Raw genomic sequence first — 17,061 nt, 5'->3', positions numbered from 1 at the left:
GAATAATAAAGGAATTGTGCATCATATATAATTTTTACAAGGGAATACAAGTAGTTGCTATAGCAGACATGTCTGGAGAGGTGACGGGTCCTCTTAAAACGTACTGTAAGGCTCCATGGGGATGTCATTGTAATATTAGTGTTTTTAATGGGAGGATCCAATTTACCAGCCATTGAGTTACAGCTTTAGTGCTTTTAGCTGAAAACACAATAGTGGCTCCATATTCATTTGGAGGTGAGATTAGGCACATTTGTATAAAAGAATGAACATTTATAAAGCAAATTTTCCCAGGTAAATTGGATAGAAATGTTGCTCAAAAAGTAAAAGACAGTCTGCATCAGGGAAGCAATAGACCGCCTACAGCCATTTTGTTAAATCCTGGTAGGATGCTGTAAATGTGGGTTATTTATTTGCATTTACTGGATATTAAGAAAATTTGAAGGAACAACTGTTCTTTACTTCTTTTACTTTATTAGTTAGAGGGGTAGTCTCACCAAGTCAACAGGTTGGGCTTTATCTGCCCACTCATTTTCCCAGCAGTGACTGTTGCATTGTAATTGTAGCATTAAATGGTGGTCATTTAGCTGAAAGACCATCCATATAATGCATAAATGGGCTGGATCCGCCCGAGCACCTCTCAGTTCTGGATCTCATCAGAAGGGCCGGAGTGGGGAACCTGCTTCCTCACTCATCCATGATCTGATCGCGCATATGATGGGTTGACATTCTGAGGCAGCCCCTTTTTTTAAAGGGGTTTTCTACTGATGACTTGTCCTAAGGCTAGGTGATAAGTATCTGATTGGTGGGGGTCCATCAGCGCTCAGATGATTACTACAACCTCACAGTATATCAAGCACCGTGCCGTACATTGTATAGCGGTTATGGTTGGTATTGCAGCTCAGTCCCATTTATTTGAATGAGAATGCGCTGGACAGAGGCCACATGACCATGGATCTGACATCACTGGCCAAAGAAAAGGCCGCAGCACTCGCCTCAGTTCTGCACCTGCTTCAAACAATTGATCAGTGGTGTTGTAATGAGTTAGAGCTCCCACGATTAAATATTGATGACCTATCCTGAGGATTTTTAATCAGTATTTAGAGGGATTGTCTAGCTTAGGAGCTGACTTAACCCATGGCACTTCGGGTATCCGCCATCCCGGAAGTGTCTTGGTCTTCTCACTGCTGCAGCCTATCGTTGATTTCAGCGGCCATGTGTTTCAGCGGTGCAGCATACGATTGGCTGCAGCACCAGCCACTTCTGGTCCAGCGGGGACTCAAATTGGCCGAGAAGGGAGCTGTAGCACTATGGACAGGGGAGTGTATTATTATTTTTTGTATTATTTGGGCACATACTAGTAGGGGTTGTCAGTACCTAGGCAGGACAACCCCTTTAACTGTTCATTAGATTATATTTTAACATGTTTTATTCTATTTGCAGAAGCCTTGCCTTTCTGCATCCGAGTGGTGCTGGAAGCTGTGGTGCGTAATTGTGATGGTGTGTTGGTAAAGGAGGATGATGCTATAAAAGTTTTGAAGTGGAAAACTAACTGTGAATGCCAAGAAATTCCTTTCCTTCCAGCCCGTGTTGTCCTGCAGGATTTCACGTGAGTATTGTATGGTGGTGGTTATTGTATAAAACACAGGAATTGTATATAAAAACTATCGGGCGTATTTATTAAGCCCACCCGGCTTGAGCTGGGAAAATTCGCAGATAGCGGCGCAACTAAGCGTTGTGCCACCATCTGCGCCGGAAATATGCCTTATTTAGGCATATTTCAGATTAATAAATGATCCCCCTATGAGTTTTTTTTTTTCCTACAATATTTTAAATTCTTGAATTAAACATTTTAAATATCTAATAACCCCTGTAGGTTATAGGTCGATAATATATTGGCGAGTCCCACTCCCAGCACCCATGCGATTAGCTATTTGAAGAAGTGGTAGTACTTGGACTGTATACCAAGTATATCGTCATACATTGTATAGTAGCCTTATAGCTCAATCACATTCACTTGGGACTGAGCCATAGAAAAGCTATAGATGTGATGTCACAGGTGAAGAAGGCTGCAAAGCTCACCTGAGTGTCACAGCCCCTTCCAAAAGACGATCGGTAGGGGTGCTTGGGAGTCAGATATTGATGACCTATCCTATGGAGAAGTTATCAATATTTAAAGAGCAACTGTCAGCAGGATAAACCCTGCCTTGTAAGATTGATCCTGCTGAGTAAATTGATACCTGCCATGTGAAGATCTGTTATGGTGTTCCTGAGCAAAAATACTTTATGCAAAAGAGGGCTTCAGCGCTTCAGTTTTAATCAGCAGAATTGACCCAACCAGGCAGTATACCTGGTTTAATAGGGTTAATCCTGCTGACAGGTGCTCTTTAAGTCCAGGACACACCTTTAACTCTTTTGAGAGAAATGTGTTGGATTGTTCTTTTCAAATATTTGAAAATGTATATATATATTATTTTTTTTTCTCATTGTAGTGGCATTCCTGCAATGGTAGACTTTGCTGCAATGAGAGATGCTGTGAAGAAACTTGACAGAGATCCAAAACTAGTGAACCCAGTCTGTCCGACAGACCTCATTGTAGATCATTCTTTGCAGCTGGATTTTACTAAATGGTATTTTGTCTGTCTTAATAAATAGGCTTTGAATGCGTCCATGCACATGACTCTGCAAACTGCGGATCTGCAAAATATACATAATGGCCTTGTGCATCCTGCACTTTCCTTGGTCCCTATTATAGGACTAGCTATTCTTGTCAGCAAAATGGACAAGAATAGGACATGTTTTGTAATTTGTGGAACAGCGGCCTGGATGCAGACAGCACACAGATGACATCCGTGTGCTGTCTGCATTTTTTTAAAATTTATTTATATATTTTTATTTTTTTGAAGACTCGTAGAAATAAACGAGTCCACGTGCTTTTCACAAAAAACACGGATTGGACATGGACCAGAACTACTGTGTGTGACTGAGGCCTAGGTCTGTAGGTACCAAAACCAAACCTAGGTCTGTAGGTACCAAAATTTCATATGCTGTTTTTTTAGGTTACCTAAAAGGATATTTCAGGATTTTCACTATTGATGGCCTTACAGAGGTGGGCAACCTGCAGCATTCAGCTGTTGTGAAACTACAACTCCCAGCATGCATACTTGCTCTGCTCTTTTTAGTACTCTCATAGAAATAAATGGAGCATACTGGGAGTTAGAGTTTCACAACAGTTGGAGTGCTGCAGATTGCCCACCCACTACCCTCAAGATAGGCCATCAGTTTCTGAACACCCCGCCTCCCTGCAGATCAGCTGTTTAAAAGGTGCTTTGGTGCCACAAGTTGGCGATGGAACTACACAGCTTTGTCCGTCATGTTGTAGACTGAGCTGGTTACTGCTCCCATTAATTTCAGTGGGAGGACGGGAGCAGCTCTGCAATAACCAGCTCCATCCATTACACAGTGGCGAGCTGTGTAGTGCCGGAGCTACTGCAGAACTGCTGATCGGGATGGTGCTGATCAGATATTGATGGCCTGTTCTGAGGATGGGCCATTAGTGGTAAAATCCTGGAATACCACTTCAGTCCCTGATGGTTGATTAAAGTGTAATATTGTTGTACGTTGCATTCTTTGTTTTAGATTTTCATTTAGACGGGGATTTCTTAAAAAAATATATAATATGGCTGTAAACTTGTGGTTGGTTTAACTAACAAGCTTTTTTTATTGTGGCAGCTATTTTCCCAAAAATGACAGAGAGCCAACCATATTGGGTTTTACTGTTGACTAAGCTTTACAGAAATTAATGGCGTCAACATGTTCTGTCAATGGCAGTGACCGTTTATAGAGTATCTGAGTCAACGATTACTCCCCTTCCTGCGGTCACGTTTGAAAAAAATGGCCATTGCAAAAAGAAAAAATGGCAATAGAATTACCAAACTTTGGTTTTGTCATTTAGAGCACAAGAATGAGCACGTGTAAGATACTGGGGAAAGATTTATCAAAGCCAGTGCAAACTGGCTTGGTTGCTAATAGAAATCAATCAGATTGATCCTTTCGTTTTTCAAGGGAGCTCTGAAAAAAGATAGGTGGGATCTGATTGGTTGCTATGGGTAACTAATCCAGTTTTCCTTTACGCCGGTTTTGATAAATCTCCCCAAGGGGAGTGACAGCCGGGGAGCGTATCTGCAGACTGGCTTGTGTATTCAGTCCTCTCCTAGCAGCTCAGTTTTAGCATGTTGTTAACGTCTGAAGTTTTATTTTTAAGAGTGTTGCCACTCCTGTCTGTTTTATTAGATACTTCTATTTCATATGAAATAATGACTCTGGACCATGTTTTCTTAGAACTCTGCATTGTCCTCCGCTTTTCCTCCTGGATATGTATGTGTAAACTGACAACTGGGTGACAGTTTGACATTGTCAGCACTGAACGGGCATGGTAAGACTATGACGGGACCCCCTCTCCACAACTGCTATTACCCTGTTGTCAGTTTATTCAAGAACTTCTCGAAGGAATAACAGACGAAACAGCAAGAAAAGATGCTCCAGAATTTTTTTTTTTTTCTTTTTAAATAGGATCAAAATTATTTACTAAAGCAGATGTGTACCCAGGGTTATTGTGGGCATGTTTTGATAATGGGGCAAATTTACTAAGACTGTAATACATAAGATACACACAGTGCAGACTGGTGCAGTTTTGTCACACAATGGGGAAGGTTTATCAAAACTGGTGCACAGGAAAACTGGCTTCATTGCCCATAGCAACCAATCAGATTCCGCCATTCATTTTTTAAAGATAGTCTAAAAAAATGAAAGGTGGAATCTGATTGGTTGCTGTGGGCAACTGAGACAGTTTTACCTTACACCAGTATTGATATATCTTTGCCTATGTCACATCTTAAGCCTCCTTGTCGAGGATGTACGTGCCTATTCTCGGGACATGCCATCTCTAGCTAATTGGCGGGGGGTCCGACACCCTGTACCCCTGCCAATCAGCTGCTTGGGTGTAGCTCTGTCACTAGAAGTCAGTGCTGGAGCTACACAGCTCCGTCAAGTGTGTAGTGGAGGGAGCCCCTTACTCCAGAACTGTTCCCATTGACTTCAGAAGCTTGACAGAGCTGTGTAGTTCGGTGCTGACATCCAGCGACAAAGCTACACCCGAACAGCTGGTTGGCGGTGGTATGGGGTGTCAGACCCCCACTGATCAGCTAGTGATGGCCTATCCTGTCCTGAGAATAGGCAAACACTTAGTAAAGGCTCGATAACCCCTTCAATTAAAAGGGAGAAGGAGGTATACTTGCCTTCCAAAACTCACTCCATTCCCTGTGCCACTGCTCCTCATCTCTGCTGGCCATTGTTGTCTTGACTGCAGCAGTCCCACATGTAGTGGATAAGGCCAATGATTGGCTGCAGTGGTCACAGCTAGCGTACAACATGGCAACGCTCCAGCCAAAAAAAATCACAGCTACTGGGGAGGACAGGTGTGGTGCTGGAATGGAGGTGTTTAGGAAGGCAAGTATACAAATTCTTTTTTTATGTTTTTTAATTTTTTTATTAATTTGGTTTAAAAACATATATCTGACAACCCCTTTAAGTATATGAAATAGCATATTATTCATGTGACTCCCTCTCACAACAGTGCAGCACAGACTGTTCCTACCGCAACAGTTGATTCACACAGACCAGCGTCCAAGCTCTCACCGGCTAAATCAGCAGTTATGAAGTCCCACTGTAGAGGACAAAGTAGCTGTAGAGGAGCCTGTGATTCGGGAATATCAAGCAGGAGCTCTCGTGAACAGATAGAAAACACCCCAATGTTATGTCCTTTTCATTTGCAACCTATTCCAGAGTAAGACCCCTCTTAACATATTAAGTAGTTTGTTTTTGTTTGTTTTTTTATTCACTTATTTGCTATGTCACATTTACACGTATAACTTTTTGTAATCCTGCCATTTATAGACCAGAAGCCGCACTTAAAAGTCTTGAGATTGAGTTTATCCGGAATAAAGAAAGACTTCAGTTTTTTAAGGTAAGGCTAAAAACAAAGGGCTGTTTCCTTTGTAAGGCTGCCGTCACATGACTGTAATAAAGCCACATTTTAGCATTATGATGTCCTCCATGGCTAGACCATCCGCGGTTCTATTTTCTATTGAACTGGCTTTAGATCATAATGGAATCCTATGTTGATCTAAGGGTGCCTTTAATCTGGACAGATAGCTAACCGATTTCTGTCCAATCAGACCAAAATAATTCTAAGGCCTCGTGCACACCGTATCCGTTTTGTAGTCCTCAAACTGCGGATCTGAAAAATACAGATGCTGTCCATGTGCCATCCGCATTTTTTTTGCAGACCCATTGACTTTAATGGGTTCATGGACTGCATTTTGCGGATCAGAATAGGCCATGTTCTATAATTTGCAGACTAAAAAACGTATACTTTCCTGTGGATGAGGCTTAATTTGGTTGGAGTAAATAGTGAACTGATCGGATTGAAATTTACTAGAAAACTGATCTGATGTGTGTTTAAAAAAATGCCAATTACGACTGTAGTGTATAATTCCATTATTATAGGTAATATAGAGGTTTTATTGTTATAATCAACGAGGACCAATTTTATCATCTGTAAGATCAGTCTAACTGTCAGAAATGTGCGTGTACACGCCATTTAAAGGGCATCTGTCAGCAGATTTGTACCTATGAAACTGTCTGACATGTTGCATGTGCACTTGTTAGCTGAAGACATCTGTGTTGGTCCCATGTTCATATGTGCCCGCATTACTGAGAAAAATGAAGTTTTATCATATGCAAATAAGCCTCTAGGAGCAACAGGGGTGTTGCCGTTACACCTAGAGGATATTCTCTCTCCCTGCAACTGCTGCAGCCTCTCCACTTTGACAGGGCCAGTTAGTGATAATATTTTCACTGCCTGGCCCTGTCAATCAAAATGTATAGGGCCTGGAAGTTGAAGAGAGAGCTGAGTATCTAGGTGTAATGGCAACGCCCCTGTTGCTCCTAGAGACTCATTTACATATATTCTGTCATGAGATTTGAGGCCTATAACCTAAACATATGGCCAGGTCCCTACTAATACCCTGAATCCAAAACTGACCTTATTAAATGCGCCTGTGGCTCTATTATCATATAAAACAGGTTTTTATAACCTGTCACTCACGTACCAAATGTGTCCAAGGTGACGTCTCATCGTGCAGGGTGCCCAGCTGCAGCCATTTCCTTTCGGTACCCAGCGCCGCCTTCCGACTAGAAATCGCCGCCCTCCCTTTCAATAGAGCCGCCTACCTCACGTCATCGCCGCCTCTCTAACCTCAGCGCCGCCTCCGAAATCGTCCGCTCTGCTCAGCCAGATCCCGCGAGTGCGCACTAGGTATAACCTGGCTGAGGAGAGCGGACGATTTCGGAGGCGGCGCTGAGGTTAGAGAGGCGGCGATGACGTGAGGTAGGCGGCTCTATTGAAAGGGAGGGCGGCGATTTCTAGTCGGAAGGCGGCGCTGGGCACCGAAAGGAGATGGCTGCAGCCGGGCACCCTGCATGATGAGACGTCCCCTTGGACACATTTGGTACGTGAGTGACAGGTTATATAAACCTGTTTTATATGATAATAGAGCCACAGGCGCATTTAATAAGGTCAGTTTCGGATTCAGGGTATTAGTAGGGACCTGACCATATGTTTAGGTTATAGGCCTCAAATCTGATGACCGAATCCCTTTAAAACATCATTTCTCGCCCAATTCCTTGGGGGACACAGGAAACCTTGGGTATAGCTCATCTCCATAGGAGGCGTGACACTAAGTGAAAGACTGTTAAGCCCCTCCTCCAGCAGCTATACCCTCAGCCTGGAGCGAGCGACTACCAGTTTTTTGCTTAGTGTCAAGGAGGCAAGACACTCTCTGCACTGCAGAGCTGTCTTTGCTAAAGATTTTATTTTTTTCTCTTTTTATTATTTTCAACTTTTTTCCCTTTTTCAACAGGGACAACAGAGTCGCAAAGACCTCTCTGTTTTCCCGGGGTTGAGCTGCGCCAGTGCCGGCTATCCGCACTGCTGCCTCCCCCACAGAAGAAAAGGAGGACCAGGGCAGCCCAGCTCCCCTGCATCCCGCCAGCACAAGGGTCGCCCGCCTGCAAGCCCCTCTCCAGCTTCCTGCCACTTCGGTGCCAGTGGCTGAAGGGGCGTCCCTGCTGGATGGACTGAGGGTGAAAACGTCGACTGGTGAGGTGGCTATGCAGCCGTTCCTACCCCCCCCCCCCCTCTGTTAGGGTTCTAACTTCTGTGTTCCCTCTGCCTAGCCTTGTCACATTACAAGGCTTACTGTCGGCTTCCCCCCTTTGTGTGTGGAGCAGGACGGAGCGGTGCTGTGGGGGAGGGTTTACTGCACAAGTTTACCTCAGGTGCTGCGGCCATGTGGGGCCGCCTTTTGTTATCTCGGCCAGTGCTGCCGCTGTGTTCAGCTGCCGGCTGACTTCTCTTGCCGGCTACCGGTGTGTCATTCGCCGCCAGTGTATAAGGAGGTGGTCGGGGGGCAATATTTTCTCGGCGGCATATTTGTTTGAATCGCGCGCGCGCGAAAGTTCCAGCGGGGGGCGGAGCTTCGTTCCGCTTCTCCTGTACATGTTAGACATTCAGTCGGGGGTGCGGACATCTTCTTCCCGCTCCTCGCTGGCCCCGCCTCCTCTTCGTGCCAGCCTGCTCTCAGGACGGATCGTTTTTACCTCAGGTGTTGCCGCTGCTGTTGCCGCTGCTGTTGCCGTCCGCTCCCACTGTGACCTGGTAGGACTGTTGACCCCTTCTAGCTCTGCACCCCTCTGGCCTGGACGCTTTTATATTACTTCAGCCAACATGTCTGACCCCTCAGCGCCGGCCGGTCCTTGGTATCACACCTGCACCGCATGTAAGGCGCCCCTTCCTCAAGGGCAGCCTGACCCGCATTGCTCGGCTTGCAAGCCCCATTACAGGGTCCGCCATCTGTTGTGTCACCCCCTGGCCTCTTGGATCCCCCTGACTGGGCTAGATCCCTTTCCCAGGCTGTGGTCAGCCTCTCTAACGTTGTGGGCCGCCTTGCAGAGGTATTGCCCTTATCGCAGCCGGATATTTCCCCTGCTGGGCCCTCCGGGTCCGCTATCTTAGCTGACCCGTCTGAGTCCCTCACTCCAGGCGACACCTCCAGAGCCCGTCAACCCCAGAAGCGGTCTAGGGCGGAGCGCCTATCATCCTCGGATGCTTCAGTATCACCCCCAAGGGTGCGCTCTCAGTCGGGCCCTTCCTCGATACAGGATATGCCCTCTGAAGGGGAACTAGTTGATTCAGATTGTGATATGGACTCGGCCTTGCCTTCAAAACTGGCTTCTGCTGTGGGCCATCTTATTAACAATATTCGTGATACCTTTAAGATTCACGATGATCCTCCTAATTCTGAAAAAAACAGTGTTTCCTTTTTTCGCCATAAACACACGTCTGCAGTTTTTCCCCTCCACACTGACTTCTCGTCGGTGGTTTCCAAGGCCTGGGCCGCCCTGATGCCCGTTTTACCCTGCCTAAGAAGTTGGATATCTGTTATCCATTCCCGGCGGATTGCATTACAAACTGGGCGTCACCACCCAAAGTCGACCCCCCGGTGGCCCGTTTGGCAAAAAGCACGGCTATTCCCGTTGCTGATGGCTCTTCCTTACAATCCACTGAGGATCGCCGTATAGAGGCCATTACCAAAGGTATCTTTGCAGCCTCCGGTTCCGCCCTCCGGCCGGTCTTTGCTTCCGCTTGGGCTGGAAAAGCGGTTTCAGAGTGGGCTTCTCAGCTGGATCAGGAGCTTGAATCCGACGTCCCTATTCAGGACCTCCGTGCTCTAGCCCAACTTATCGTTCAAGCCGGCAAATTCGTCTGTGAGGCATCTCTTGATGCGGGGGCTCTCATAGCCCGTTCGTCTGCCCTGGCCGTTTCGGCCAGGAGGGAGCTTTGGTTAAAGGTTTGGACGGCGGACTCCACGTCAAAGCGGTCTCTTACTGGCCTTCCCTTTACTGGTTCTCGATTGTTCGGGACCCGCTTGGATGAAATCATATCCGAAGCCACGGGGGGGAAGAGTACGCATCTTCCTCAATCTAGGACTAGGACCACCACTCGAGGCCGTCGCACTTTTTCTCGCTTCAGGTCTTCCCGCAGGGCTCCCGCACCTCGCACCTCTTCAGGTCCATCCCCTAACTCTGTCCAAGACAGACGTAAGAAACCTTTTTTTCGGACCCAGCCCTCCTGGCGCAAGTCACAGCCTGCTCGCCCTCCCGCGACCAAGCAGAACACTACCTGAAGGTGCGCCCCCACCCACCCGGGTGGGGGGACGTCTCTTCCTGTTCAGGGACTTCTGGCAGGCGCACGTCTCCGACGCCTGGGCTCTCGAAGTTGTGTCTTCCGGGTACAAACTCGAGTTTACGTCCCTCCCCCCAGTTCGGTTCTTTCGCTCCCGGGTTCCCCGGGATCCCCAAGGGGCGGCCGATTTCTTTACTGCCACTCGCACCCTTCTGGACAAAGGGGTCATCGCTCCGGTTCCCATGGAAGAAAGATTCAAGGGGTTCTATTCGAACCTTTTTGTGGTCCCCAAAAAAGAAGGCTCGGTTCGTCCCATTCTGGATCTAAAACGGTTAAACCGTTTCCTTCGTCTTCAGCGATTCCGGATGGAGTCTCTCAGGTCGGTGGTGGCCTCTCTGGAAAAAGGGTAGTTCCTGGCCTCTATCGACATCCAGGACGCCTACCTTCATATTCCAATCGCTCGGTGTCATCAGTGCTTTCTGCGCTTTGCAGTGGGGTCCGACCACTACCAGTTCGTTGCTCTCCCCTTCGGGCTGGCGACGGCCCCTCGCGTTTTCACAAAGGTCCTTGCCCCTGTCCTCGCCTTACTTCGTTCCAGGGGAGTTTTTCTTCTTCCATATTTGGACGATCTCCTTATCAAGGCACCCTCTCTGTCACTGACATCCGCCAGTGTGGACCTCTCGCTACAAACCTTACGCCGGTTCGGTTGGATTATCAATCTTCCCAAATCCGCTCTTGTTCCATCCAGGCAACTGATCTTTCTGGGGATGCTGCTGGATACAGATGCAGCGGAGGTTTGGCTTCCGTCAGAGAAACGCCAGCTCCTTCATCGGTCGGTTCGGAGCCTTCTGACCCACCGCCATCCTTCCTTCCGGTTCAGCATGCGGGTCTTGGGACAGATGGTGTCCTGTTTCGAAGCAATCCCCTACGCGCAGTATCACTCCCGCACCTTTCAGACTGCCATTCTGTCCGCATGGGACAAGTCCCAGGAAAGTCTGGATCAGCACTTTCCCCTTCCCCCCCCCAGGTTCGCTCCTCTCTCCTCTGGTGGTTACGGACCCCTCTCCAAGGGAAGTCCTTCCTGCCGATAACTTGGTTGGTGATTACCACCGATGCCAGTCTGCGGGGTTGGGGGGTGTTTCCTCCTCGGTCCGTACAAGGCACTTGGTCTCCATCGGAGTCCAAACTGCTGATCAACGTTCTGGAACTGAGGGCGGTTCTCCTTTCACTCCGGCATTGGACTTCGCTGCTTCAGGGTCACCCTGTTCGTGTCCAATCGGACAATGCCACGGCTGTGGCATACATAAATCATCAGGGGGGCACTCGCAGCGCGGCGGCGATGAGGGAGGTGTCTCTAATCCTTCGCTGGGCGGAAATTCATGTTCCAGCCATTTCGGCCATTTACATCCCGGGAGTGGACAATTGGGCGGCGGATTTCCTCAGCCGGACGACGATCGACCCGGGCGAGTGGTCTCTGCACCCCGACGTCTTCGAGTCTCTTTGCCTCCGTTGGGGTCGTCCGGACGTGGATCTCATGGCCTCCAGATTCAACCACAAGCTTCCCACCTTCATGGCCAGAACCAAGGATCCGGACGCTTACGGCGCGGACGCGCTCGTCCTTCCCTGGACGGAGTTCTCTCTCCTCTACGTTTTTCCGCCCCTGCCTCTTCTTCCACGAGTCCTTCGGAAGATCGCGGCGGAGGGCACGCCTGCGATCCTAATAGCCCCGGATTGGCCTCGTCGTCCTTGGTACGCCGACCTTATGTTGCTCCTGGCAGACGCCCCCTTGCCTCTGCCTCTAAGAGAAGACCTCCTCTCTCAAGGGCCGATCTTCCACCAGCATTTAGGGTCGCTACGTTTAGCGGCGTGGCTATTGAAACCGCGGTCCTAACGCGGCGGGGGTTTTCTGCCGACGTGGTCCGTACCATGATTCGTGCGCGTAAACCGGCTTCGTCCAGGATTTATTACCGAACCTGGCGGGCCTATTTGAATTTCTGCGAGACCTTAGATGTTCATCCCCTTCGGTTTTCTCTCCCCACGATTTTATCCTTCTTGCAGTCTGGTCTGGACTTGGGTTTAGGTCTCAGTACCCTAAAGGGTCAGATCTCAGCGCTTTCGATCCTTTTTCAGCGACCTCTGGCTCCGCTCGGTCCAGTTAAGACTTTTCTTCAGGGGGTTGCTCACTATGCTCCCCCGTATCGCGCTCCCGTTCCATCTTGGGATCTTAATGTTGTGCTGACGGCTCTCCAATCTTCTCCTTTCGAGCCTTTGCGCAGGGTTTCCCTTCGCTTGTTGTCTTGCAAAGTTTTTTTTTCCTCGTTGCCATCACGTCTCTTCGGCGTGTGTCTGAATTGGCGGCACTTTCTTGCGTAGAACCCCTCTTGGTTTTTCACCAGGACAAGGTGGTTCTCCGCCCCGCTCCGGATTTCCTTCCGAAGGTGGTGTCCGCTTTTCACCTGAATGAAGATATTGTCCTTCCTTCTCTGTGCCCGTCCCCGTCTCATCCTCGGGAACGGGATCTTCACCGTCTGGATGTTGTTAGGGCTCTGAGGATCTACTTGGATGTAACTAGACCCTTGTGGCGCTCGGATTCTCTATTTGTGGTTCCGGAGGGTCCGTGCAGGGGGCTGGCGGCATCTAAAGTGGTTATTGCCCGCTTCATCAAGATGGCTATTGCTGAGGCTTACCGTGCTAAGGGCAGGGAACCGCCCTTTGGTGTTACCGCTCATTCTACCAGAGCGGTCGGGGCTTCCTGGGCTCAGCGAAATCGAGCTTCGGCTGAACAATTGTGTAAGGCGGCCACCTGGTCTTCTTTGCACACTTTCACCAAGTTCTACAAGGTGAACACTTATGCATCGGCGGATGCTGCTTTGGGCCGCCTGGTCTTGCAGGCGGCGGTGCCTTAATGCCTATGGTGCTTTAATTTATCTTGGGTTGTGGTCCCTCCCTATTTGTGGACTGCTTTTGAACGTCCCAAGGTTTCCTGTGTCCCCCAAGGAATTGGGCGAGAAAACGAGATTTTTGTATAACTTACCAGTAAAATCTCTTTCTCGCCCTTCCTTGGGGGACACAGCACCCACCCATTGTTTTGGTTGCCCTGACGGGAGTTTTGACTTGTTGGTGTTAATTAGGTTGATCCTTGCCTTTGTTTTAACTACTTGGGCACATAACTGGTAGTCGCTCGCTCCAGGCTGAGGGTATAGCTGCTGGAGGAGGGGCTTAACAGTCTTTCACTTAGTGTCACGCCTCCTATGGAGATGAGCTATACCCAAGGTTTCCTGTGTCCCCCAAGGAAGAGCGAGAAAGAGATTTTACTGGTAAGTTATACAAAAATCTCGTTTTTTCTCAGCAGTGCAGGCACATATAAACATGGGACCAACACAGATATGTCATGGTAGAATTTTTGTATGATCCCTAAACAAGGGATCTGACCACATTGTAATGCTCCACAGCTTAAAATTTACATCCGGCACCCCCGCTAATCAGCTGTTTGAAGAGAAAGCAGCACTCCTACGAGCATTGCCTTCTCTTTTCTGTTTACCTGCTCATCGACACAACTGCAGCGGTGAGCAGTGTAATTACCACTATGGCGTCCCCATTCACTTTTATGGGACAGTTTCATCCTATTCACTTGGAACAGACGGGAGCCATCCAATTAAAATGAATGGGTACACCATAGTTGTAATTGCACTGCTCGCTGCTGTAGTTGCAACGGCGAGCAGGTAAACAGAGCAGAGAAGGCAGCACTTGTACTAGCGTTGCTTTCTCCTCAAACAGCTGATCTGATATCGATGACCTATCCTGAGGATAAGATATCAGTGGGGAAAAAGCAGACAACCCCTTTAAGTTGCCAAGCGCACATGCAACAGGTCAGCCAGTTTCAAGGGTACAAATCTGCTGACAGATGCCCTTTAAAGGCTATGGACAGCTTTGCCAACATTTTTTTTTTATCATTGCATTGTACTTGTTTTGAGCTAAACTCGAACAGTGCATCTGTAGTAAATTCTAAAAAGCTGAAATAGCAATTCATGCCATTTTCACACTGCTGTCCGTTTTGCGGACAAGAATAGGCATTTCTACAATGGGGCTTCCGTTCGGCAAATTGCGGAAGGCACACAGGCGGCTTCCTTTTTTGCGCATCCGCGATTTGCGGACCGCCAAAAAATGGATGGTCGTGCGCATGAGGCCTTACTGTGTTTTTTATTTCTGTGTAACCCCAGCTTTATGTACGGGGCCATGGAATTAATAGTAATAATAGTGTAGCTAACTCTCGGTCTATGGCCTCTTTCACACTTGCGTTGTCCGGATCCGGCGTGTACTCCACTTGCCGGAATTACACTCCGGATCCGGAAAAACGCAAGTGTACTGAAAGCATTTGAAGACGGAACCGTCTTCCAAATGCGTTCAGTGTTACTATGGCACCCAGGACGCTATTAAAGTCCTGGTTGCCATAGTAGTAGTGGGGAGCGGGGGAGCAGTATACTTACAGTCCGTGCGGCTCCCCGGGCGCTCCAGAATGACGTCAGAGCGCCCCATGCGCATGGATGACGTGATCCATGTGATCACATGATCCATGAGCTTGGGGCGCCCTGACGTCACTCTAGAGCGCCCGGGGAGCCGCACGGACGGTAAGTACACTGCTCCCCGCTCCCCACTACACTTTACCATGGCTGCCAGGACTTTAGCGTCCCGGCAGCCATGGTAACCACTCTGAAAAAGCTAAATGTCGGATGCGGCAATGCGCCGAAACGACGTTTAGCTTAAGGCCGGATCCGGATCAATGCCTTTCAATGGGCATTAATTCCGGATCCGGCCTTGCGGCAAGTGTTCCGGATTTTTGGCCGGAGCAAAAAGCGCAGCATGCTGCGGTATTTTCTCCGGCCAAAAAACGTTCCGTTCCGGAACTGAAGACATCCTGATGCATCCTGAACGGATTTCTCTCCATTCAGAATGCATGGGGATAATCCTGATCAGGATTCTTCCGGCATAGAGCCCCGACGACGGAACTCTATGCCGGAACACAACAACGCAGGTGTGAAAGAGCCCTATGACTGAGGGGTTTAATGTATGTAAATGTTGAAAATGCATAGACATTTTAGTTAACTCCACAATCAATTGCTTTTTATCAGTGGTGTTCAAAGGCTTTCAAGAATGTTGCAGTGATACCTCCGGAAACAGGAACTGTGCATCAGGTGAATTTGGAGTACCTGTCAAGATTAGTTATGGAGCAAAATGGCTTCTTATATCCAGACAGTGTCCTTGGTACTGATTCTCACACTACTATGGTGAATGGTCTTGGAATCTTAGGTTTAGGTGAGTTATGTTTGATGACCACCTTATGGAATGTTTGTACTGGTGTTAGGGCATACATAGGCCATATGATTAACACATTTCTAGTTAGTCACGCAAATAAAAATGTTGTCAATTATAGGGGTTATTGTGCGCTTATCCTATATTGATGATCTATCCTCAGGATAGGTCATCAATGTCAGATCGGGAGGGGGGGCCCGACTGCTGACGCCAAACCATTTAGCTATATGAAGAAAATACAGCGCTTGTATGCCGCCAACATTGCAGTGGCTTGCAGTGTAATTACTGCTCCTCCGTCCCTTTCACTTCTGTGGGATGGCTTCCTTCTATTCACTTTGGTCATCAATATAAGATAAGCAAACAGCTCCTTTAAAGAAGACGACCGATGGGTAAATCAGATGTTTATTATTAGTGAGGTTGAATGGTTGCCAGTGTTATCTTCCATTTGCTAGTGTACTGCAGCACCTATATGTAAGCTTTTTGAACTTCTCATTCATACTGAAACACACTGCCCGTCCCAAAAAAAAAGTCGCCCAAAAAAATATTTAGTTGGACCGCCTTTAGCTTTGATTACGGCATACATTCGCTGTGGCATTGTTTCGATAAGCTTCTGCAATGTCACAGGATTTATTTCCATCCAGTATTGCATTTGTTTTTCACCAAGATCTTGCATTGATGATGGTAGAGTCTGACTGCTGCGCAAAGCCTTCTCCAGCAGATCCCAAAGATTCTCAATGGAGTTAAGGTCTGGACACTGTGGTGGCCAATCCATGTGTGAAAATGGCCCCCCCTCCCTCCACCCCCCCTGTTTTTAACTCATTGGTGGCCAGTGCGGCCGGCCCCCCCTCCCCCCCCTGTTTTTAACTCATTGGTGGCCAGTGCGGCCGGCCCCCCCTCCCCCCCCCCCCCCCCAATTAAAATGACTGACCCCCATCATTGGTGGCAGCGGAGAGTTCCGATCGGAGTCCCAGTTTAATCGCTGGGACTCCAATCGGTAACCATGGCAACCAGGACGCTACTGCAGACATCGCAGGTAAGTATAATGCTTCTAAAATTGCTAAGTAACCATGGCAGCCAGGACTGCAGTAGCGTCTTGGCTGCCATGGTAACCGATCGGAGCCCCAGCGATTAAACTGGGACTCCGATCGGAACTCTCCGCTGCCACCAATGATGGGGGGGGTCGGTCATTTTAATTAGGGGGGGAGGGGGGGGGCGGCTGCACTGGCCACCAATGAGTTAAAAACAGGGGAGGGGGGGCCGGCCGCACTGGCCACCAATGAGTTAAATACAGGGGAGGGAGGGGAGGCCGGCCGCACTGGACACCAATGAGTTAAATACAGGGGAGGGAGGGGGGGCCTCACTGGCCACCAATGAGTTAAATACAGGGGAGGGAGGGGGGGGTCTGCTGCCAGGCAGCAGTGGGCAGTCATGTACACATTTCTTTTAGT

At 48.4% G+C, this 17,061-nt stretch overlaps 1 protein-coding gene across 1 annotated transcript in view; it reads left to right on the top strand.

Annotated features, from left to right (window-relative positions):
• The window catches only part of IREB2 (iron responsive element binding protein 2), a 143,688-nt gene that overhangs the window by 35,891 nt on the left and 90,736 nt on the right, over positions 1–17,061 (top strand). The window contains exons 4-8 of the mRNA XM_040413632.1: positions 1,441–1,606; positions 2,490–2,627; positions 5,633–5,842; positions 5,953–6,022; positions 15,433–15,616. Of these exons, the coding sequence (XP_040269566.1) occupies positions 1,441–1,606; positions 2,490–2,627; positions 5,633–5,842; positions 5,953–6,022; positions 15,433–15,616 (768 nt within the window). The remainder of the gene's footprint in view (positions 1–1,440; positions 1,607–2,489; positions 2,628–5,632; positions 5,843–5,952; positions 6,023–15,432; positions 15,617–17,061) is intronic.

The sequence above is a fragment of the Bufo bufo genome, chromosome 1, assembly GCF_905171765.1.
Source record: "Bufo bufo chromosome 1, aBufBuf1.1, whole genome shotgun sequence".
Classification (NCBI taxonomy): Eukaryota; Metazoa; Chordata; class Amphibia; order Anura; family Bufonidae; genus Bufo; species Bufo bufo.
This window is presented reverse-complemented; position numbering and strand designations above follow the sequence as displayed.